The 23,997-nt window shown below is 51.7% G+C and overlaps 1 protein-coding gene across 1 annotated transcript; it reads left to right on the forward strand.

Annotated features, from left to right (window-relative positions):
* The first annotated feature begins 2,506 nt into the window (after positions 1 to 2,506).
* On the forward strand, positions 2,507 to 23,974 carry LOC106898887. The gene is made up of 18 exons (XM_014960467.1): positions 2,507 to 2,516; positions 4,792 to 4,848; positions 5,306 to 5,368; positions 6,551 to 6,673; positions 7,646 to 7,702; positions 8,160 to 8,222; positions 11,025 to 11,147; positions 12,123 to 12,179; positions 12,863 to 12,985; positions 13,694 to 13,861; positions 14,807 to 14,974; positions 15,518 to 15,685; positions 16,618 to 16,785; positions 17,851 to 18,018; positions 18,972 to 19,139; positions 20,720 to 20,921; positions 21,786 to 21,937; positions 23,351 to 23,974. The coding sequence occupies exons 1-18, from the start codon at positions 2,507 to 2,509 to the stop codon at positions 23,908 to 23,910; spliced, it is 2,598 nt and encodes an 865-aa protein (XP_014815953.1). The 3' UTR covers positions 23,911 to 23,974.
* Positions 23,975 to 23,997: the final 23 nt, after the last annotated feature.

The following is a 23,997-nucleotide window of genomic DNA, read 5'->3' on the forward strand; positions in this document are numbered from 1 at the left end:
CTCATTCTCTATGTAACCTGACAGCAAAGCATCAGGCATACAGCAAAATGATGTGTGATTTTCAGGAAGGACACACCCTGAGTTAATCTTTAATATTTCATTCTTCATATCAATTTCACTGTTCAAAGGTAATCCCAAAGTTCATCTTTGATCCACAGACTGAAGACGTGGAGATCTTTTTACCTGACAACAGGTAAAATCCAGCATTAATTCTGAAAAACGGTTCACTTTTTCTGCTAAGGAGTGAGCATTCAGCATGTCATGTGCTTGTCCTAAACCTCTCCATAACACCAAAGCTGCATTTGAAACTAATCACCTTCAACAGAAAATGTATCCCTCATACGGATGATGAGACAGGAACTTCAGGCAGAGAAGTGACTGTCGGGCAGAGAAACGCTGGATTTAAACTTCAGTACCTGACTCTTCTTTCCATTGTCCTTCCCTTCTGCAGGTGGAAGTGAAGTTTCTCTGTCAAGGAGGAAAAGAGTAGCTGTTCCACATCACTCAGAGATGATTTTCACAAGGGCTTATCATAGCTTTGGGACAATAGTCCCTGGTCAGTCAGCACACCCTCCAGAACACTTCCCCAGCTTTGTGCTCTGAATCTCCACCTGCAGATGCCTTTCTGCTTTGCCAACGGTTCACTTTTTCTGCTAAGGAGTGAGCATTCAGCATGTCATGTGCTTGTCCTAAACCTCTCCATAACACCAAAGCTGCATTTGAAACTAATCACCTTCAACAGAAAATGTATCCCTCATACGGATGATGAGACAGGAACTTCAGGCAGAGAAGTGACTGTCGGGCAGAGAAACGCTGGATTTAAACTTCAGTACCTGACTCTTCTTTCCATTGTCCTTCCCTTCTGCAGGTGGAAGTGAAGTTTCTCTGTCAAGGAGGAAAAGAGTAGCTGTTCCACATCATTGTTCACCTTCGTTCATTAAGACAGGTAAGCAGGTCTCTTTTAATTACTTTGCTTCTGAACAAGCCGTGAGTGCCGTGCTGCTGTTGGGGTGGAAGGGAGCCCCTGTTCCCTTCATCCAAGCTGTGCACACAGGGGCGCTGGCCAAAGCTGAGCAGACCCAGGTTGGAGGGGTTCCAGAAGGAGCTGACTCCTGTGGGAGGGACCCCACGCTGGAGCAGCATCAGCAGCATGGCTGTTCCTGGCAGGGGTCAGAGAGGAAAAGAGAGAGAGAGAATGGTCCTCTGGGGGAAAAAGTGTCACTATCAACAATCCATTTGGGTTCAATTCTTGTTTCTGCAAGGATTTTTCTGTTGATTTTTGTGTATAGATCTGGCTGTGCTTCCCAGTATGACTTTGAAGATGTGCTGGGTGTAGAATTGACTTATTTTCTCCTCTCCTCTCCTCTCCTCTCCTCTCCTCTTCTCTCTCTCCTCTGCTTTGGTGACACCCCACCTGGAGTGCTGTGTCCAGCTTTGGAGTCCTCAACACAGGAAGGACATGGACCTGTTGGAACGGGTCCAGTGGAGGGCCTTCTGCCCTTTGCTCTGCTTTGCCCTTCCCAGCCCTGCTCTGCCCTTTCTTTTTTTTTTTTTTTTTTTTTCCTTATGCTTTAAAATGCCTTTTGGTTTCCCTGCAGAACTCAGAGATGATTTTCACAAGGGCTTATCATAGCTTTGGGACAATAGTCCCTGGTCAGTCAGCACACCCTCCAGAACACTTCCCCAGCTTTGTGCTCTGAATCTCCACCTGCAGATGCCTTTCTGCTTTGCCTGTCCAGGTTGTCACACAGTACTGCTCTATGGGGTTTATGTGGCAAGGTTTTGGTGGGGATGGTGTTATAGGGGTGGCCTCTATGAGAAGAGGCTCTCCCATGTCAGACACAGCCAGGTCCTGCCAGCTCCAAACCAGACCCACCGCTGGCCAAAGCTGAGCAGACCCAGGTTGGAGGGGTTCCAGAAGGAGCTGACTCCTGTGGGAGGGACCCCACGCTGGAGCAGGGGGAAACTGTAAGGAGGAACGAGGAGTAGAGGCAACACGTTATGGAATGATCACAACTCCCCTTCCACAGGCTCTTACATCTTCTCTCCCGTGAGGAGGCATAAGAGTCAGGAATGGAACAGTGAAGCTGAGCCTTGGAAGAAGGGGATGGTGGGGAGAAAGTACTTTTAGTTTTGTCTTTATTTCTCACCATGCTACTCTATTTGATATTAGCAATAAATTAAATTTCCCCACATCAAACCTGTTTTAACCGTGATGGCAACTGGTATTGACTTATTTTCTCCTCTCCTCTCCTCTCCTCTCCGAGGAACGAGGAGTAGAGGCAACACGTTATGGAATGATCACAACTCCCCTTCCACAGGCTCTTACATCTTCTCTCCCGTGAGGAGGCATAAGAGTCAGGAATGGAACAGTGAAGCTGAGCCTTGGAAGAAGGGGAGGGTGGGGGGAAAGTGCTTTTAGTTTTGTCTTTATTTCTCACCATGCTACTCTATTTGATATTAGCAATAAATTAAATTTCCCCACATCAAACCTGTTTTAACCGTGATGGCAACTGGTAAGTGATCTCCCAGACTTTATGTCAACCCAGGAGCTTTTCTGTCTTATTTTCCCCCCCTGTCCATTCTTGGAGGAGGGGGGCAGTGAGAGAGCAGCTGGGTGGCCATCGTGCAAACAGCAAATGTCCTCAGCCTACCACCATCTTTTCTCTATTTCCTGCTCATGGTAACCTCCAGGACTGGAGTTACTCTGAAGGAATGTGCACGTGGACAACAGTCCCAATCCTCTGCCTCTCTGGAAAACAGTAGCTGGTATCCAGCACATTCTGTGCTCTGCAGACACGTGTGCTATCGTCACCAAGGAAACTCTGTGCCTGGCTGTGAGAATTCTCAGCTGCACCCGAGGTGGGAGAGTGACCAGCTGGGAGTGCTCAGAACATCTTACCAACTCTGCCTTCTGCTCTCTAGCCCTGTGCCCACCACGTAACTATGGCTACTTTTTTCCCTGCATTATAGAATGAATCCAGAGAAAAGGAAACAGGAGAACAGAAGGCACGAGAAGATGTCAGGGGAACCTGGTAAGAACCACATTTCTTCTCTTTAGACAGGGATGGAGGGGCAAATGACCCACTGGAAAACCCTGATTCCCTGAAAGGGCTGAATGGGATAAGAGGGATGTGTTCCTCCAAAAATCTGTTCAATGGATTCTTGTCGTTCTTTAGGGAAAGGGCTTAGTGAAGTTTCCTCTTTTTCTCTCGCTTTTTCTTTTTCATGTGAAAAGTAGCAAACATATATGAGGCTTCAGGTAAGTGTCCTGGATACCATTTGTCCTGCCTGTGATCATCCTTGGGATCTTCTGGGATTCCAAGTATCTCTGTGGAGGGAAAGGAGCCTGTGAAGGTCTATCCCTCTCAATCTCTTTGATAAGAGGCAAGGCCTACTCCAGAAGAGTCTTGGTAGAAGAAGGCTTTGCAAAACAGGCTTGAGTGAAGATGAAGTGGGATTCGCACATCTGTTCTGGGATTCCTTTCACATTTGACTGCAAGGGCAGTCACACTCTCTTTCTCACCCTTTGTTGGACTACCATCTGACAAGTGGGGCAAAGCCTCTGGGGGGCAGTGCCTCTGGACCAGCAAAAGAATCTTCTTCACCATTCCTTTGCAGGAAGGAGCATTTCATCTCCTCAGCAGTCATCCACAGGTGGAAGGGATATTCCTGGCCATGCAGGTGAGAGCCTGTGCTGACCATGACATAAGAGCTGATTAGTGCCCAAGGAAAGGATCACCATGAACACCCAAGGGAAGGAAGAGCTGTAGCTCATGAAGCTGTGTCAGCTGGTGGGTGGGGGTCAGCCACACGAATCCCCTTCTGACATCTCTGGACATTGGCACACCCACCCCAGACCCTGGTATGGGTAACTTTGGCAGAGGCTCCTGGTGGCATTTTGACCTTTCTTGCATCTGGCACTTTCACCACCCCACAGACTGCCCTTCCAACGGCCTACAGCAAGTGTTTTGTTCTTGCTGGCATTCCCATGCAGATGTCCTGGTGCACATGGTGCACACTAGAAGAAGGATGCCTGGAGGAGCAGTATGCTAGGCCAGGTGGTAGGCTGACCATCAGCAGAGTGGGACAGGCTGGATGGTGCTGAATCCCATCCTGCCCGGGATGTAAGGTCAGCTCTTCGCCTGCAGCTCTTTTTTTTTGGTATCCTGCTTGCAGGAGCATGCTCTTCCCTTGGGGAAGGCTTGTGATGACCATGTCCTGGGCTCTTTCCTAACGCCATGCCTTTTCCTGGAAGAGACAGAGTTTTTTTGCCACTGCACTGACATTGACCACCCGGTTGTGAGATCCTCCTAGTTAGAGATAAGAGGTTTCCTTGGTTTTCTTTCTACACGCCCCATGCATGGAGAAGAGCATTCCCTGCAGCAGGGACGAGGAGCAGATTCTGTCCTGGGAGGTTCTGGGAGGAGATGTGAGGGAGCAGAAGCATCCCAATGTGGGGTGGCAGGAGGGGAAGGGCCACAGTGAGGCCCCTGCAGTCTCGCTGGGAAAGATCATGTGCTGCTGCCCATGACCTCTGTGGCAGCTCAGGCGGCTCATTGGCACAGGAGGCCTGCACTGGGGCTCCGCGGCAGGACACGGTGATCAAGAAGCCCCAAAATAGCACTGCTGTCAGGTTCTTGGTTTATAGGACCTCAAGTTGCTTGGGTCATCTGCATGATACATTCTTCCCCAAAACCTGTTCAGTATGTTCTTGTGCTTCACGAGGGAAAGATATCTGTTAAGTTTCCCTTTTTTATCTGTTTTTTTCCATATGCATCTACTGACCAGAACCTGAGACTGAGAAGCGCAGCGTCCAAGAACGAAAGAAACGCTTTGAAGGCCAAAGTAAGTGCAGTGAGTCCCATTCTTCTACCTGTGGTCATCCTCGGGCAGCTCTGGGATGTGATGTGTTAGTACTGAGAGAAGCTAGGCTTATGGAGGTCTATCCCCCCTGAGCATGTTCTCTGCAGAAGCCCTTCCAGTCCAGAGCAGAAGGCATGGCCTCCCGGGTGGGGTGAGTTGGGTCAGCAGGGTGTACCTCAGTGACGACAGCCACGTCCTACCCTAGCCCAGGTAATTGCTGGAGTTGGTAGAGGAAGGCTTTCCACGGGACAGGCTCAGGTGAAGTCACTGAGGGATTGACATGTCGCTTCTGGGATTCCTTTTCACTCGTTGACTGCAAGGGAGGGTTTGTCACCCTCTTGTGGGACTGACCACTTCAGAAGTACAGAGAAACACCAACAGCGATCTGCCGCTGGCCCAGCACAGGAGTAAACCTTCTTCACCCTCAATTCTCTTGCAGGAAGTAGCTTTCCACCTCCTCAGGTGTCATCCAGAGGCAGAAGGGAGATGTCTCCCCGTACAGGTGAGAGGCTGGATTGACCATGCTCTCTGCAGGAGAAGGAAGGGAGGAGGGTGGGATCAGTAGACTTTTCTTGTGGTGAAAGAGGAGGGTTCATTCCTCGGCATCTTGCGGTCTCACGCTCCAGGGGTGCTCGTTGCCCATGCTGAACTTTTCTCCCAGGACTGAGAGTGGTGCCTCCCATCTTCTAAAGGGGTTCACCATAGACTCCCGCCTGTGTGGCCTTAGTTGGATACGGGTCCCATCTCCTCTACTCACTGCCAATTGTTCTAGCTCTGTAGTCACGGAGGGTGCTGGCGTCCTCAGCCCCGCTCTGGGCTGCCTCTGTGCACTTGGTTTTCTCTGTAGGGTGGAAGCTTGAGGGAGGCCCTGCTGGGGCCACCTGAGGTGGTTTTAATGCCTAAGGGGCCACCACAGCACCATGAAACTGTTGCTCTTGGCGTGGCAGGACTAAGAGTTCCCTGGTGGCTTTCCCGAGCTCACAGGACTTGCCTCTCTCGAGCTTTGTGCATTCGGCTTCATCTGTGCATGTGTCAGGAATGGGCCTGCATCCAGAGAGGTCCCATGAGGGCTGACTAATGCTTACTGAAGGACCACCGAAGAAAGGAAGGAAGAGGTGTAGCTCCTGAAGCTGTGTCAGATAGGGCTGGGGGTCAGGCATCTGTGGACATCGACACACCCCCCAAGACCCTGGTATGGGTAACTTTGGCAGAGGCTCCTGGTGGCATTTTGACCTTTCTTGCATCTGGCACTTTCACCACCCCACAGACTGCCCTTCCAACGGCCTACAGCAAGGCCGTTCTTGCTGGCATTCCCATGCAGATGTCCCGGTGCACATGGTGCACACTAGAAGAAGGATGCCTGGAGGAGCAGTATGCTAGGCCAGGTGGTGGGCTGACCATCAGCAGAGTGGGACAGGCTGGATGGTGCTGAATCCCATCCTGCCCGGGATGTAAGGCTAGCTCTTCACCTGCATCTCTTTTTTTTTGGTGTCCCTCTTGCAGGAGCATGCTCTTCCCTTGGGGAAGGCTTCTGATGACCATGTCCTGGGCTCTCTCCTATGGCTGTGCCTTTTCCTGGAAGAGAGGGAGTTTTTTTGCACTGCACTGACATTGACCACCTGGGTGTGAGATCCTCCTAGTTAAAGATAAGAGGTTTCCTTGGTTTTCTCTCTTCTTTCTACAGGCTCAACCCAGGTGGTAGAGCAACCCTTGAAGCAGCAAGGAGGAGCAGACTCCCTTGGGCAAGTTCAGGAACACTGGTCACAGCAGAGCAAAGGGGAAGGAGACCGAGAAAGACTGGTAATAGGTAAGAGGTCTTGACAGAAAACGTGTCACAGGAATGCTGGCTCCTCCTCCCTATGTTACTCCTTCTCCTGATCTCAGGCCTACATGCCTCCTCTGCACAACCTTCTTTTCAGTCGAAGAAGCAACTCATAACCTGCACCCACAGTTCTGCCTGACCATTGTTTTTCTCTTCACAACACAAGCTATAGTTGGAATCAAGAGCTATCACCACCACCATACACACTTAGGCACCAATCCCCTTCTGACTGTGTTGGAGTTCTCCTCCTTGTCCTTCCATCAGCAGTGGAGGTTCCAACAGGTGCAGCTCTCACCTGGCTGTGGATTTTGTGCTCTGCAACAGAGCGAGATACAAAGCTGACCTCTCCAGCCTCGGAAGGGGTCAGGACCCCCGGTGGGGAAGGCCTGAGCCCTGTGTTGTGAACTCAAGGTAGAGTCTGCTTTCAGCAAGAGACTCACCAGACACATCCCAAGCTCTTTCCCGCCCAGAAGAGCTCTGCCATTTGGTGACAAAGACAAAACCCCAAATTGCAGGCCAAGCCTCAAGAATGCACTTGGCTTCTTCAGAAACCTCCAGGGCATGCAGGAGATAGTCCTGGTAGGTTCTGGGAGGAGATGTGAGGGAGCAGAAGCATCCCAATGTGGGGTGGCAGGAGGGGAAGGGCCACAGTGAGGCCCCTGCAGTCTCGCTGGGAAAGATCATGTGCTGCTGCCCATGACCTCTGTGGCAGCTCAGGCGGCTCATTGGCACAGGAGGCCTGCACTGGGGCTCCGCGGCAGGACACGGTGATCAAGAAGCCCCAAAATAGCACTGCTGTCAGGTTCTTGGTTTATAGGACCTCAAGTTGCTTGGGTCATCTGCATGATACATTCTTCCCCAAAACCTGTTCAGTATGTTCTTGTGCTTCACGAGGGAAAGATATCTGTTAAGTTTCCCTTTTTTATCTGTTTTTTTCCATATGCATCTACTGACCAGAACCTGAGACTGAGAAGCGCAGCATCCAAGAACGAAAGAAACGCTTTGAAGGCCAAAGTAAGTGCAGTGAGTCCCATTCTTCTACCTGTGGTCATCCTCGGGCAGCTCTGGGATGTGATGTGTTAGTACTGAGAGAAGCTAGGCTTATGGAGGTCTATCCCCCCTGAGCATGTTCTCTGCAGAAGCCCTTCCAGTCCAGAGCAGAAGGCATGGCCTCCCGGGTGGGGTGAGTTGGGTCAGCAGGGTGTACCTCAGTGACGACAGCCACGTCCTACCCTAGCCCAGGTAATTGCTGGAGTTGGTAGAGGAAGGCTTTCCACGGGACAGGCTCAGGTGAAGTCACTGAGGGATTGACATGTCGCTTCTGGGATTCCTTTTCACTCGTTGACTGCAAGGGAGGGTTTGTCACCCTCTTGTGGGACTGACCACTTCAGAAGTACAGAGAAACACCAACAGCGATCTGCCGCTGGCCCAGCACAGGAGTAAACCTTCTTCACCCTCAATTCTCTTGCAGGAAGTAGCTTTCCACCTCCTCAGGTGTCATCCAGAGGCAGAAGGGAGATGTCTCCCCGTACAGGTGAGAGGCTGGATTGACCATGCTCTCTGCAGGAGAAGGAAGGGAGGAGGGTGGGATCAGTAGACTTTTCTTGTGGTGAAAGAGGAGGGTTCATTCCTCGGCATCTTGCGGTCTCACGCTCCAGGGGTGCTCGTTGCCCATGCTGAACTTTTCTCCCAGGACTGAGAGTGGTGCCTCCCATCTTCTAAAGGGGTTCACCATAGACTCCCGCCTGTGTGGCCTTAGTTGGATACGGGTCCCATCTCCTCTAGTCACTGCCAATGGTTCTAGCTCTGTGGTCACGGAGGGTGCTGGCGTCCTCAGCCCCGCTCTGGGCTGCCTTTGTGCACTTGGTTTTCCTTGTGGGATGGAAGCTTGAGGGAGGCCCTGCTGGGGCCACCTGAGGTGGTTTTAATGCCTAAGGGGCCACCACAGCACCATGAAACTGTTGCTCTTGGCGTGGCAGGACTAAGCGTTCCCTGGTGATTTTCCCGAGCTCACACGACTTGCCTCTCTCGAGCTTTGTGCATTCGGCTTCATCTGTGCATGTGTCAGGAATGGGCCTGCATCCAGAGAGGTCCCATGAGGGCTGACTAGTGCTGATGGAAAGACCACCATGAACATCCAAGGGAAGGAAGAGGTGTAGCTCCTGAAGCTGTGTCAGATAGGGCTGGGGGTCAGGAATCTCTGGACATTGACACACCCCCCCCCAGACCCTGGTATGGGTAACTTTGGCAGAGGCTCCTGGTGGCATTTTGACCTTTCTTGCATCTGGCACTTTCACCACCCCACAGACTGCCCTTCCAACGGCCTACAGCAAGTGTTTTGTTCTTGCTGGCATTCCCATGCAGATGTCCTGGTGCACATGGTGCACACTAGAAGAAGGATGCCTGGAGGAGGAGTATGCTAGGCCAGGTGGTGGTCTGACCCACAGCATAGTGGGACAGGCTGGATGGTGCTGAATCCTATCCTGCCCAGGATGTAAGGCCAGCTCTTCGCCTGCAGCTCTTTTCTTTTGGTGACCCGATTGCAGGAGCGTGCTCTTCCCTTGGGGAAGGCTTGTGTGCTGAGGGAACTGGGCATGTTTAGTTTGGAGAAGAGGAGGCTGAGGGGTGACTTCATTGCCCTCTACAACTACCTGAAAGGAGGATTAGAGAGGCAGGTGTTGGCCTCTTCTCCCAAAGGACGAACGACAAGACCAGAGGAAATGGTCTGAAGTTTCGGCAAGGGAGATTTAGATTAGATATTAGAAAGAACTACTTTACTGAGAGAGTGGTCAGGCACTGGAACAGCCTGCCCAGGGAGGTGGTGAGTCACCATCCCTGGAGGTATTTAAGAAACGTGTAGACATGGCTCTTCAGGGCATGCCCTAGTGCCCAAGGTTATTGATTTATGGTGAGGTGTTGAGTGTGGGGTTTAGTTGGTGGGTGCGGTGTTTTTGGTGGGCATTTGGTGTGGTGTGGGGTGTTGTTTTGGGTTGTTTTTTTTGTCTTTTTTTTTTTTTTTTTTTTTTTTTTTTTGTGGTTGGACTCGATGATCTCAGAGGTCCCTTCCAACCACTAAGATTCGGTGATTCTGTGCTCCTCAGGTGTCATCCAGAGGCAGAAGGGAGATGTCTCCCCGTACAGGTGAGAGGCTGGATTGACCATGCTCTCTGCAGGAGAAGGAAGGGAGGAGGGTGGGATCAGTAGACTTTTCTTGTGGTGAAAGAGGAGGGTTCATTCCTCGGCATCTTGCGGTCTCACGCTCCAGGGGTGCTCGTTGCCCATGCTGAACTTTTCTCCCAGGACTGAGAGTGGTGCCTCCCATCTTCTAAAGGGTTTCACCATAGACTCCCGCCTGTGTGGCCTTAGTTGGATACGGGTCCCATCTCCTCTACTCACTGCCAATTGTTCTAGCTCTGTAGTCACGGAGGGTGCTGGCGTCCTCAGCCCCGCTCTGGGCTGCCTTTGTGCACTTGGTTTTCCTTGTGGGATGGAAGCTTGAGGGAGGCCCTGCCAAGCATGGAGAACCTGGGCTGGTGTTTTATGCCTAAGGGGCCACCACAGCACCCTGAAACTGTTGCTCTTAGAATGGCAGGACTAAGCGTTCCCTGGTGGCTTTCCTGAGCTCACACGACTTGCCTCTCTCGAGCTTTGTGCATTCGGCTTCATCTGTGCATGTGTCAGGAATGGGCCTGCATCCAGAGAGGTCCCATGAGGGCTGACTAGGGCTGATGGAAAGACCACCATGAACATCCAAGGGAAGGAAGAGGTGTAGCTCCTGAAGCTGTGTCAGATAGGGCTGGGGGTCAGGCATCTGTGGACATCGACACACCCCCCAAGACCCTGGTATGGGTAACTTTGGCAGAGGCTCCTGGTGGCATTTTGACCTTTCTTGCATCTGGCACTTTCACCACCCCACAGACTGCCCTTCCAACGGCCTACAGCAAGTGTTTTGTTCTTGCTGGCATTCCCATGCAGATGTCCTGGTGCACATGGTGACGAGAAGAAGGATGCCTGGAGGAGCAGTGTGCTAGGCCAGGTGGTGGTCTGACCCACAGCAGAGTGGGACAGGCTGGATGGTGCTGAATCCCATCCTGCCCAGGATGTAAGGCCAGACCTTCTCCTGCAGCTCTTCTTTTTTAGTGACCCGCTTGCAGGAGCATGCTCTTCCCTTGGGGAAGGCTTGTGATGACCATGCCCTGGGCTCTCTCCTATGGCTGTGCCTTTCCCTGGAAGAGAGGGAGTTCTTTTTGCACTGCACTGACATTTACCACCTGGGTGTGAGGTCCTCCCAGTTAGAGATAAGAGGTTTCCTTGGTTTCCTGGCTTCTTTCTACAGGCTCCACCCAGGTGGTAGAGCAACCCTTGCAGCAGGGACGAGGAGCAGATTCCCTTGGGCGAGTTCAGGAACACAGGTCACAGCAGAGCAAAGGGGAAGGAGAACAAGAAACACTGCTACCAGGTAAGTGGTGGTGACAGCATACCTCTCTCAGGAATGCTGGCTCCTCCTCCCTATGTTACTCCTTCTCCTGATCTCAGGCCTACATGCCTCCTCTGCACAACCTTCTTTTCAGTTGAAGAAGCAACTCATAACCTGCGCCCAATGTTCTGCCTGACCATTGTTTTTCTCTTCACAACACAAGCTATAGTTGGAATCAAGAGCTATCACCACCACCACCACACACACTTACGCACCAATCCCCTTCTGACTGTGTTGGAGTTCTCCTCATTGTCCTTCCATCAGCAGTGGAGGTTCCAACAGGTGCAGCTCCCACCTGGCTGTGGATTTTCTGCTCTGCAGCAGAGCTGGGAGATACAAAGCTGACCTCTCCAGCCTCGCAAGGGTTCAGGACCCCCGTTGGGGAAGGTCTGAGCCATCTGCTGTGACCTCAAGGTAGAGTCTGCTTTCAGCAGGAGACTCACCAGACACCTCCCAAGCTCTTTCCCACCCAGAAGAGCTCTGCCATTTGGTGACAAAGGCAAAACCCCAAATCGCAGGCCAATCCTCAGGAATGCACTTGGATTCTTCAGAAACCTCTAGGGCATGTTGGAGAGCTGTCCTGGGAGGTTCTGGGAGGAGATGTGAGGGAGCAGAAGCATCCCAATGTGGGGTGGCAGGAGGGGAAGGGCCACAGTGAGGCCCCTGCAGTCTCCCTGGGAAAGACCACGTGCTGCTGCCCATGACCTCTGTGGCAGCTCAGGCAGCTCATTGGCACAGGAGACCTGCAGTGGGGCTCCGCGGCAGGACACGGTGATCAAAAAGCCCCACAGCACTGCTGTCAGGTTCTTGGTTTATAGGACCTCAAGTTGCTTGGGTCATCTGCATGATACATTCTTCCCCAAAACCTGTTCAGTATGTTCTTGTGCTTCACAAGGGAAAGATATCTGTTAAGTTTCCCTTTTTTATCTGTTTTTTCCATATGCATCTGCTGACCAGAACTTGAGACTGAGAAGCGCAGCTTCCAAGAACTAAAGAAATTCTTTGAAGGCCAAAGTAAGTACAGCGAGTCCCATTCCTCTACTTGTGGTCATCTTTGGGCAGCTCTGGGATGTGATGTGTTAGCACTGAGAGAAGCTAGGCTTATGGAGGTCTATCCCCCCTGAGCATGTTCTCTGCAGAAGCCCTTCCAGTCCAGAGCAGAAGGCATGGCCTCCCGGGTGGGGTGAGTTGGGTCAGCAGGGTGTACCTCAGTGACGACAGCCACGTCCTACCCTAGCCCAGGTAATTGCTGGAGTTGGTAGAGGAAGGCTTTCCACGGGACAGGCTCAGGTGAAGTCGCTGAGGGAGTGACATGTCGCTTCTGGGATTCCTTTTCACTCGTTGACTGCAAGGGAGGGTTTGTCACCCTCTTGTGGGACTGACCACTTCAGAAGTACAGGGAAACACCAACAGCGATCTGCCGCTGGCCCAGCACAGGAGTAAACCTTCTTCACCCTCCATTCTCTTGCAGGCACTAGCTTTCCATCTCCTCAGGTGTCATCCACAGGCAGAAGGGAGATGTCTCTTCCCTTGGTGATGTCTTGTGATGACCATTCCCTAGGCTCTTTCCTAATGTCATGCCTTTTCCTGGAAGACAGGAAGGTTTTTTGCCACTGCACTGACGTTCACCACCTGGGCATGAGATCCTTGTGCTTGCAGATAAGAGGTTACCTTGGTGTCCTGGCTTCTTTCTACAGGCCCCATGCATGGGGGAGAGCATTCCCTGCAGCAGGGACGAGGAGCAGATTCCTTTGGGCGAGTTCAGGAACACTGGTCACAGCAGAACAAAGGGGAAGGAGACCAAGAAAGACTGGTGATAGGTAAGTGGTGGTTACGGCATACCAAAAGATTGGGCTCAGCTGAATTTGAGGGAATGGCATGTCACTTCTAGGATCCCTTTTCACTCTTTGACTTCAAGTGTGGGTTTGTCATCCTAAACTCTCTTGCAGTCTTGCACTTAGAAAATCCAGACCTTTCATTGAGGGTCAAAAGGAATATTCCCTTCCATGCAGCTGATTGCCAGGATTGCTCCACACAGCCTGCGAACAAAAACCTCCTTAGCATTATTAAAACAGTGAAGCATATCCTGGATGAGGGCATGATCCAGTGAGATGAAACAATCTCATGTTTCCAGAAATTCCCACTTCCAAAGGCCTCCAGCAAGTCCTTTGTCATTTTGAATATCCCCATGCAGATGTCCTGGTCCCCAGGCTACCAGTGTGCAGAGCTGCCCAGGCAGCGCGCTTTTCCCAGCTCAGACCAGGGCAGCCTGGACTCTATTGAATCCCTTCCTCTCTAGGATCTAAAACAGGTTGTTTCCCTGCCCCTGCTCTTTCCAGGTGGGATGCTTGACAGAACAATGTTCCTGCTCCAGTGGGATCTGGGCTTGGGTCCTCCTGGAGAGTGAAACAAGTTCAGCTGCTTTTTGGTTCCTTCTGGGAGGAAAGACCTTGAGCCATAAGTGGGACAATGCCTCACCTCAGGGCAGGCAAGGTCATTGTACCAGTGACATTGGTCTTTCTTTACAGGAAGGACAGTGGAGGCAAACATCAAAGGGGCCCTGGAATCCTTTCGAGAGAAGGACCTCCAGCAGATTTCTGAAAAAATGCAAGCTCTGCAGACAGTTTTGCAGAACATGCAGGGGTCCACAGAGCAGCACCTGGAGATCCTGAGAGCAGACATGGAGAACCAATTAGGTGAGCAGAGCCATTGCCAAGCAGGCCTTCACCTGTCTGATGGATGTAGCTCATCTACAGACAAACAGTCCCACTTGCTAAGCCTCCGCACCTCCTGAAGAGGGAAGGGGTTGGAGAGACCTTTCTTGGCGAGTAGCTCACCAACTTGAGCAGGGAGACACGTCAATAGAAAGGTGTTGAATGCATGCTGACATGGTCGCTCTTCTCTCCCTGGTTTGTGAAGGGAGTGAGTACCATAGGCCCCTGTGCCTCCAAAGTGTGGAGATGGTGTCCACCTCCAAGTCTTGCCCCCATCTCTTTCCTTTTACCTACTCACATTCGTCATGACCAAGTCATTCCTCTTCTACAAGCCAGCCCTGTTGGCAGGAAAGATGGAGAGGTGTGATTTCACCCTTCCGTCCTGCCTACCTAGCCCTTGAGAAGGCTTCAGGGCCTTCAGGAACGCACACAGGGCCTGCACTTTTTCCCCATCCCTCCAGCACTCAAGCTGTCCAAAGCAAGTGACTGGAGTTGGAAGGCTCTTCCCACTTCCCCAGAGCCCATGTGCCCTTAGCGCCTGGGAGGTGCACGCCAGAGGGAGGGCAGGATTCGGGCAGGGGGAAAGGGCCAGAGTTCGAGCTGGAGGAAAGAAGCTTGGGCTCAGCCCTAGGGCAAGCCCTGCTCTCCTGCCCCTGTCTCAGGAGTAACCAGTCCATGCTGGTCTGGCTTCTCAGCTGCCAGCAACATCTTGCCTTGGAGAGTGTCATTTTCCAGGAAGAAAATAGTAATGACCTGCACCGTTCCTGCTCCAATGGGCTCTGGGGCTGGGTCCTTCTGGAGAGTGAAAGAAGTTCAGCTGCTTTTTGGTTCCGTCTGGGAGGAAAGACCTTGAGCCATAAGTGGGACAATGCCTCACCTCAGGGCAGGCAAGGTCATTGTACCAGTGACATTGGTCTTTCTTTACAGGAAGGACAGTGGAGGCAAACATCAAAGGGGCCCTGGAATCCTTTCGAGAGAAGGACCTCCAGCAGATTTCTGAAAAAATGCAAGCTCTGCAGACAGTTTTGCAGAACATGCAGGGGTCCAGAGAGCAGCACGTGGAGATCCTGAGAGCAGACATGGAGAACCAATTAGGTGAGCAGAGCCATTGCCAAGCAGGCCTTCACCTGTCTGATGGATGTAGCTCATCTACAGACAAACAGTCCCACTTGCTAAGCCTCCGCACCTACTGAAGGTGGAAGGGGTTGGACAGCCCTTACTTAACAAGTAGCTCGTGTCCTGTGTCAGTGAGAAATCTCCTGGCGTCAACTGCTGGGGGCCAAGGTCCCTCTTCTCTCCCTCATCTTTGAAGGGAGAGAGTACCATGGGCTCTCTGTGATGCTGAGAAAGGCTGACGGTGTGTACCTCCAAGTCCTGCATCCCTCTCTCTCGCTTTGTCCATTCATCTTCCTCATGACCAAGAGTCTTGTCTCCCACAGCTCCCCAGTGCCGGCTGGGAAGATGGAGGGGGGAGAATCCAGGCCATCATTCTGTCCAACTGTTCTTTGACAAGTCTTCACGAAGGCACACAGGGCCTGCGCTCTTTCCCATTCCCTCCAGCACTCAAGCTGCCATAAGTGGGACAAAGGTACACCTCAGGCCAGGCAAGGTCCCGGTGACACAGGTCTTTCTTCACAGGAAGGACAGTGCAGACAAACATCAAACGGGCCCTGAATTCCTTTCGAGAAAAGGACCTCCAACGGATTTCTCAACAAGTGCAAGCACTGCGGACAGGTTTGCAGGACAATCAGAGGTCTCCAGAGCAGCACCTGGAGATCCTGAGAGCAGACATGGAGAACCAATTAGGTGAGCAGAGCCATTGCCAAGCAGGCCTTCACCTGTCTGATGGATTAGGCTCATCTACAGTCCCGCTCGCTAGGCCTCCACACCTCCTGAAGATGAAAGGGATTGGAGAGACCTTTCTTGGCAAGTAGCTCACGTACTTGAGCAGGGAGACCTGTCAACAGAAAGGTGTAGAATGCGTGCTGACATGGTCGCTCTTCTCTCCCTGGTTTTTTGAAGGGAGTGAGTACCACAGGCCCCTGTTTCTGCAAGGTGTGGAGAAGGTGTCCGCCTCCAAGTCTTGCCTCCATCTCTTTCCTTTTTCCCACTCCCGTTCCTCTTGACCAAGCCACTCATCTTCTACAAGCCAGCCCTGTTGGCAGGAAAGATGGAGAGGTGTGATTTCACCCTTCCGACCTGCCCACCTGGCCTTTGAGAAGGATTCAGGGTCTTCAGGAAGGCACACAGGGCCCTGATCTTTCCCCAGCCTTCCGACACTGAAGCTACCACAGCAACTGGAAAGAGCTGGATGGCTCTTCCCACTTCCCCAGAGCCCATATGCCCTTAGCGCCTGGGAGGTGCACGCCGGAGGGAGGGCAGGATTCGGGCAGGGGGAAAGGGCCAGAGTTAGAGTTGGAGGAAGGAAGCTTGGTCCCAGCCCTAGTGCAAGCCCTGCTCTCCTGCCCCTGCCTCAGGAGTAACCAGTCCATGCTGGTTTGGCTTCTCAGCTGCCAGCAACATCTTGCCTTGGAGAGTGTCTTTTTCCGGGGAAAAAAAAATGTCATGACCTGCACCGTTCCTGCTCCAATGGGCTCTGGGGCAGGGTCCTCCTGGGGAGCAAAAAAAAATCTGCTTCTTCTTATTCCTTTCTAGAAGGAAAGGCCCCGAGCAATAAGAGGGACAAGGCCTCACCTCCGGGCAGGCAAGATCCCATTGACACTGGTCTTTCTTCACAGGAAGGACAGTGGAGGCAAACATCACACGAGCTCTAGAATCCTTTCGAGAAAAGTATCTCCAGCAGATCTCTCAACAAGTGCAAGCACTGCAGACAGATTTGCAGAACATGCAGGGGTCCACAGAGCAGCACCTGGAGATCCTGAGAACAGACATGGAGAACCAATTAGGTGAGCAGAGCCATTGCCAAGCAGGCCTTCACCTGTCTGATGGATTAGGCTCATCTACAGACAAACAGTCCTGCTTGCTAGGCCTCCGCACCTCCTGAAGACGGAAGGGATTGGAGAGACCTTTCTTGGCGAGTAGCTCACATACTTGAGCAGGGAGACACGTCAACAGAAAGGTGTTGAATGCGTGCTGACATGGTCACACTTCTTTCCCTGGTTTTTGAAGGGAGTGAGTACCACAGGCCCCTGTTTCTGGAGAAGGTGTCCGCCTCCAAGTCTTGCCTCCATCTCTTTCCTTTTTCCCCCTCCCATTCCTCTTGACCAAGCCACTCATCTACTACAAGCCAGCCCTGTTGGCAGGAAAGATGGAGAGGTGTGATTTCACCCTTCCGACCTGCCCACCTGGCCCTTGAGAAGACTTCAGGGCCTTCAGGAAGGCACAAAGGGCCTGTGCTCTTTCCCTATCCCTCCAGCTCTCAAGCTGTCCAAAGCAAGTGACTGGAGTTGGAAGGCTCTTCCCACTTCCCCAGAGCCCATGTGCCCTTAGCGCCTGGGAGGTGCACGCCGGAGGGAGGGCAGGATTCGGGCAGGGGGAAAGGGCCAGAGTTCGAGCTGGAGGAAGGAAGCTTGGGCTCAGCCCTAGGGCAAGCCCTGCTCTCCTGCCCCTGCCTCAGGATTGCCCAGTCCATGCTGGTCTGGCTTCTCAGCTGCCAGCAACATCTTGCCTTGGAGAGTGTCATTTTCCAGGAAGAAAATAGTAATGACCTGCACCGTTCCTGCTCCAATGGGCTCTGGGCCTGGGTCCTCCTGGAGAGTGAAACAAGTTCAGCTGTTTTTTGGTTCTTTCTGGGAAAGAAAGGCCCTGAGCCATAAGTGGGACAATGCCTCACCTCAGGGCAGGCAAGGTCATTGTGCCAGTGACATCCTGGGTCCTCCTGGAGAGTGAAACAAGTTCAGCTGTTTTTTGGTTCTTTCTGGGAAAGAAAGGCCCTGAGCCATAAGTGGGACAATGCCTCACCTCAGGGCAGGCAAGGTCATTGTGCCAGTGACATTGGTCTTTCTTCACAGGAAGGACAGTGGAGACAAGCACCCAACGGGGCCCGGATTCCTTTCGAGAGAAAGAGCTCCAGGACATTTCTGAAAAAGTTCAAGCTCTGCAGACAGTTTTGCAGAACATGCAGGGGTCCACAGAGCAGCACCTGGAGATCCTGAGAACAGACATGGAGAACCAATTAGGTGAGCAGAGCCATTGCCAAGCAGGCCTTCACCTGTCTGATGGATAAGGTTCATCTACAGACAAACAGTCCCGCTTACTAGGCCTCCGCACCTCCTGAAGACAGAAGGGGTTGGAGAGACCTTTCTTGGCGAGTAGCTCACGTATTTGAGCAGTGAGACACGTCAACACAAAGGTGTTGAATGTGTGCTGACATGGTCACTCTTCTCTCCCTTTTTTTTTTAAGGGAGTGAGTACCACAGGCCCCTATTTCTGCAAGGTGTGGAGAAGATGTCCGCCTCCAAGTCTTGCCTCCATCTTTTTCTTTTTGCCACTCCTGTTCCTCATGACCAAGCCATTCCTATTCTACAAGCCAGTCCTGTTGGCAGGAAAGATGGAGAGGTCTGATGTCACCCTTCTGTCCTGCCCACCTGGCCTTTGAAAATTCATCAGGGCCTACAGGAAGGCACACAAGGCTAGTGCTCTTTCCCAATCCTCCAGCACTCAAGGTGTCCAAAACTGTCAAATGGAGGTGGAAGGCTCTTCCCACTTCCCCAGAGCCCATGTGCCCTTAGCGCCTGGGAGGTGCACGCCTGAGGGAGGGCAGGATTGGGGCAGGGGGAAAGGCCCAGAGTTTGAGCTGGAGGGAGGAAGCTTGGTCTCAGCCCTTGGGCAAGCCCTGCTCTCCTGCCCCTGCCTCAGGACTGCCCAATGAGTGCTGGTGTGCCTTCTGAACTGCCACCACCATCTTGCCTCGGAGAGTGTCTTTTTCCACGAAAAAAATGATATAATCAGCACCGTTGATGCCCCAATGGGCTCTGGGGCTGGGTCCTCGTGGGCAGTGAAACAAGTTCAGCTGCTTCTTGGTCTTTGGTTCTTGGTTCTAACAGGAAAGGCCTTGTGCCAAATGCAGTAAAATGCCTCACCTCAGAGGAGGTAAGATCATTGTCCCACTGACACTGGTCATTCTTCACAGGAAGGATGGTGGAAGCAAACACAGCAAGGGCCCTTGATTCCTTTCGAGAGAAGGACCTCCAGCAGTTCTATCAGCAAATGGAAATGCTGCAGACAGCTTTTCAGAACATGCCGAGGTTAACACAGCAGGACCTGGAGAATCTCAAAGCCAATATGGGGAACCAATTTGGTGAGCACAGCCATTGACAAGAAAGTCTGCACCTCTCTGAAGGAAAATGCTTGCTCATATATATATCTCTATCTGTTCCTTGAACTACCATTCTGTGTCTCCTGATTATGCTTGGGGTTGGACAGATCTTACTTTGCAAGTACCTCGTGTCCTGTGTCCCTGAGAAATCTCCTAGTGTCAACTGCAGGGGGTCAGGGTCCCTCTTCTTTCCCTCGTCTTTGAAGGGAGTGCATACCACGGGCTCTCAGTGACACTGAGAAGAGGTGATGGTGTCTACCTCCAAGTGCTCCCTCCATCTCTCTCTCGCTGTGTCCATTCACCTTCCTCATGACCAACAGCCTTGTCTCTGACAGCTCCCCAATGCAGGGAGGGAAGATGGAGAGGCTGATCCCAGGCCATTGTTCTGTCCAGCTGTCATTCGTCAAGCCTTCAGGAAGGCTCACAGGGCCCGTGCTCTTTCCCATTCCTCCAGCACTCAAGCTGTCCAAAGCAGTCGAATGGAGGCGGAAGGCTCTTCCCACTTCCCCAGAGCCCATGTGCCCTTAGCGCCTGGGAGGTGCACGCCTGAGGGAGGGCAGGATTGGGGCAGGGGGAAAGGCCCAGAGTTAGAGCTGGAGGGAGGAAGCTTGGTCTCAGCCCTTGGGCAAGCCCTGCTCTCCTGCCCCTGCCTCAGGACTGCCCAATGAGTGCTGGTGTGACTTCTGAACTGCCACCACCATCTTGCCTCGGAGAGTGTCTTTTTCCACGAAAAAAATCATAATGACCAGCACCGTTGGTGCCCCAGTGGGCTCTGGGGCTGGCTCCTCGTGGGCAGTGAAACAAGTTCAGCTGCTTCTTGGTCGTTGGTTATGATTTCTAACAGGAAAGGCCTTGTGCCAAATGCAGTAAAATGCCTCACCTCAGAGGAGGTAAGATCATTGTCCCACTGACACTGGTCTTTCTTCACAGGAAGGACAGTGGAAGCAAACACAGCAAAGGCCCTGGATTCCTTTGGAGAGAAGGCCCTCCAGCAGATCTCTCAGCAAATACAGATGCTGCAGACAGCTTTTCAGAACATGTCGAGGTTAACACAGCAGGACCTGGAGAACCTCAGAGCTGACATGGATCGCCAATTTGGTGAGCACAGCCATGGACAAGAAGGCCTTCACCTCTCTGTAGGAAAATGCTTGTTCATATATATCTCTCTACTGTTCCTTGAACTACCATTCTGTGTCTCCTCGTTATGCTTGGGGTTGGACAGATCTTACTTTGCAAGTACCTCGTGTCCTGTGTCCTGAGAAATCTCCTAGTGTCAACTGCAGGGGGTCAGGGTCCCTCTTCTTTCCCTCGTCTTGGAAGGGAGTGCATACCACGGGCTCTCAGTGACACTGAGAAGAGGTGATGGTGTCTACCTCCAAGCGCTACCTCCATCTCTCTCTTGCTCTTTCCATTCACCTTCCTTATGACCAACAGTCTTGTCTCTGACAGCTCCCCGATGCAGGGAGGGAAGATGGCGGGGTTGATCCCAGGCCATTGTTCTGTGCAGCTGTCAGTTGTCGAGCCTTCAGGAAGGCTCACAGGGCACCGGTCTTTCTTCACAGGAAGGATGACTGAAGCAAGCACAGCAAGGGCCCCGGATTCCTTTCGAGAGAAGGACCTCCAGCAGATCTCTCAGCAAATACAAACACAGGAAACAGCTGTTCAGAACATGCAGGGGTCCACAGAAGAGCACCTGGATATCCTGAGAGCAGACATGGAGCGCCAATTAGGTGAGCATAGCCATTGCCAAGAAGACCTCCATCTGTTTGTAGATTTAGCTCATCTACAGACAAACCGTCCCGCTTGCGAGGCCTCTGCACCTCCTGAACACAGAAGGGTTTGGAGAGACCCTTCTTGGCAAGTAGCTCACATACTGCAGCAGTGAGACACGTCACTACAAAGGTGTTGAATGAGGGTTGTCAAGGTCTGTCTTCTCTCCCTTTTTTTTTAAGGGAGTGAGTACCATGGGCCCCTGTGACTCGCAGGTGTGGAGAATGTGTCCACCTCCAAGTCTTGCCTCCATCTCTTTCCTTTACCCACTCACATTCCTCTTGACCAAGCCACTCCTCTTCTACAACCCATCCCTTCTGGCAGGAAAGATGGAGAGGTGTGATTTCACCCTTCCGTCCTGCCCACCCGGCTCAGCCCTTAGGCAAGCCCTGTTCTCCTGCCCCTGACTCAGGAGTGCCCAATCCATGCTGGTTTGTCTTCTGAGATACCACCACCATCTTGCCCTGGGCTGTGTCCCCTTCCTGATTAAACAGCTCATGAACTGCACCGTTCATGCTCCAGTGTGCTCTGGGGCTGGGTCCTCCTGGGCAGGGAAAAAAGTTCAGCTTCTTGTTGTTCTTTTCTAAGGGGAAAGTCCCACCTGTACATGGCTCCAATAAAGTGCTTTGAACTCTTCACACCGTACGGCAAACCAGAGATGCCTCCTTCAATAGTCTCTCTATCCCTTTTCCCTTGCCATCAGCATAGCATCTTCTTTTTACTGCTCCAGAGTTCCTACCTATGTTCTGGATCTTGTTACAATCTTTGCTGCTAAAAGACTGAGCATTCTGGTCACCTCAGGCCTTGCTCTCTTTGGAGGATGGCACCAGGCCTTTTGATGTCTTTTCCAACTTACAGAACAAGCACGTTATTACGGGAGAACACAGTCTCCTTGGTCAGCAGCGTAAGCTGTTTCTTAGTACACAGGAGAGTATCATGCTTGGCAAATGCACCTATTGCCTGTTTTTTTCTTTTTCCCACAGAGCTTTTCAAAATGCAGCGCTACAAAGGTAAGCAAAAGGGAGATGATGCATGTGAGTACTCTGAGTCTGAGTGTGGTCCTCAAAAAAGTATCTGACAAGCTCAGATAGCTGGTTGAAGAGCAAACCCCTCAGAGGAAGGATTGCGTGATAACTGTTCTCTTTGTTGTGTGCTGCCAAAGACCCTGTGTATGTCTGGCAGGAGCCATTTTAGCTGTGGGGAGCAGGGATGACCAGCTTGCATTGGCCACTTCAGCTCCTGGCTCCCACTCCTGGTGTTGCCCTTTTGGTGTTTCAGGAAAAGGGTCTTGAGCTGATGTTTCTCCACTACAGGAGCAACCTCTTCTTCTGTAAATCTGAGCTGAGCTACAAGACCTTAGTTCACAACATTGCACCTTGCTGGTTCAGTGTCAGGTGTTTCTTACATTGATGAGTTGGGTAAAGTGAGGAAAGAACCATTTACTCATCACTGGCAGTGAAGATCACTCTTCCATTCTAACCCATGTGAAAGAAGCACCCTGGACTGGTGCTGTCCTAGTTATTGAGGAGAATTTAAAGTTTGAAAATCATCTTTAAAGTTTGAAAATCATCTTCCAACTTTGCTAAGGAGTTAATCATGACACCCAAATGAAATTCCAGCTGGGGTACCTCTATTTTGTCATACATTATACCTGCATACACCATGGGTTAGGGAGCGTGCTCTCCCTGTTTCCCGCCCTGGCCTCTCCCCCACCCCGCCCCTCCCCAAACATTTGCACTTCCTCAACCATCACTCCTAATGGGCTCTCTTCCCGTACATGAGTTTTAAGCAAAGATACTGAAAGATTTGTGTCTTTGTTTTCAGTATTTATATCTTATAAGTGAGTGTCTGAATTTATTTCCAGGTGGGTTTCATATGATGCAGGGCTGATCAATTATCTGACCAGCTTCCTCTTCAGTTTCTATCAATCATAGAGAATTTACTTTGGCCAATTTTATTTTGTCAAATAGTTTTTGTTATTGAACAGTATTTGCTCAATCGTCTTGGAAAAGTCAATTTTGATCCTGGCGTTGCCCAAAGAGGAGCTGCCTGGTCCACTCCCAGTCATTTTCCTCAGGCCATTCCCACAAAAATTCAAAGATGGAGGGAGAGGGCATTCAGCTCCACAGCCTCCTCCTTGGTGCAGAAGGCTGGAGTCACAGGAACATTGGCTGAGGTCCTGTCCTTTGCTGTATGCAGCCTGGTCACTCACTAAGTCAGCAGCCCTGGATGGGAATGGAGGGATGTGGGAGGGATGGGAAGGGAGAAGATAGAGGTCCTGTGAGGCAAGAGGCTGCCTGGTGCACGCAAATATGGAGGTGGAGGAAGGAATAGTGAGAGGTGGAGGAGGACGCAGAAGAGAAAGTGTCAGAGAAGCAGACCTTGTCTTTTCTGCTCCTTATGGCCTGACTTGATCATTGCAGAGGATGTCTCCCTGGATCCTGACACGGCCCACCCCAGATTGGAAATCTCTGACAATGGGAAGAGTGTGAAAGATACCGGCACCATAAGAACTGTGCCCAGGAATGAGAAGAGATTTGATTCCCACCTTTATGTGTTGGCAAAGGAAGGATACACATCTGGGAGACACTACTGGGAAGTGGATGTTGGCAAGAGAAGCAGCTGGGCCTTGGGTATTGCCCGAGAATCTGTGACACGCAAAGGGACATTGACTCTGTCTCCAAAGAATGGCTTCTGGGTCATGGGGTGTACAGATGGGCGAGAGTATTGGGCCTTCACAGAGCCTTGGACCCGTTTGAGTGTGGGTGGGAAGCTGCCAAAGATTGGGATCTTCCTGGACATCTCAGCCAAGCAGCTGTTGTTTTACAATGTCCGTAAGAAAGCAGCTCTGTACACTTTCACCATTGCTGATGGCAGCAGCCGGGAAGGGAAACTCCTTCCCTTCTTCTCCACAGGCTCAGCTGCTGCAAAGGCTGACACTGAGCCTCTGAAAATAGTGCAGAGGTTTGATGATGATGAATAGATCACTCTGCATTGTGAAGGTCTAGAATGTACAGCCAGGGATCAGATGGAGATGTGATCAACCTGCTGCCTCGTTTGTATCTCCTGA

Source organism: Calidris pugnax, unplaced genomic scaffold (genome assembly GCF_001431845.1).
Source record: "Calidris pugnax isolate Ruff unplaced genomic scaffold, ASM143184v1 scaffold565, whole genome shotgun sequence".
NCBI lineage: Eukaryota > Metazoa > Chordata > Aves > Charadriiformes > Scolopacidae > Calidris > Calidris pugnax.

Coding starts and splice junctions, on each gene's coding strand:
- LOC106898887 (XM_014960467.1), top strand. Junction 5,369..6,550: donor GGAGATGTCTCCCCGTACAG/GTGAGAGGCTGG, acceptor TTCTTTCTACAG/GCTCAACCCAGGTGGTAGAG. Junction 21,938..23,350: donor CAAAATGCAGCGCTACAAAG/GTAAGCAAAAGG, acceptor TGATCATTGCAG/AGGATGTCTCCCTGGATCCT.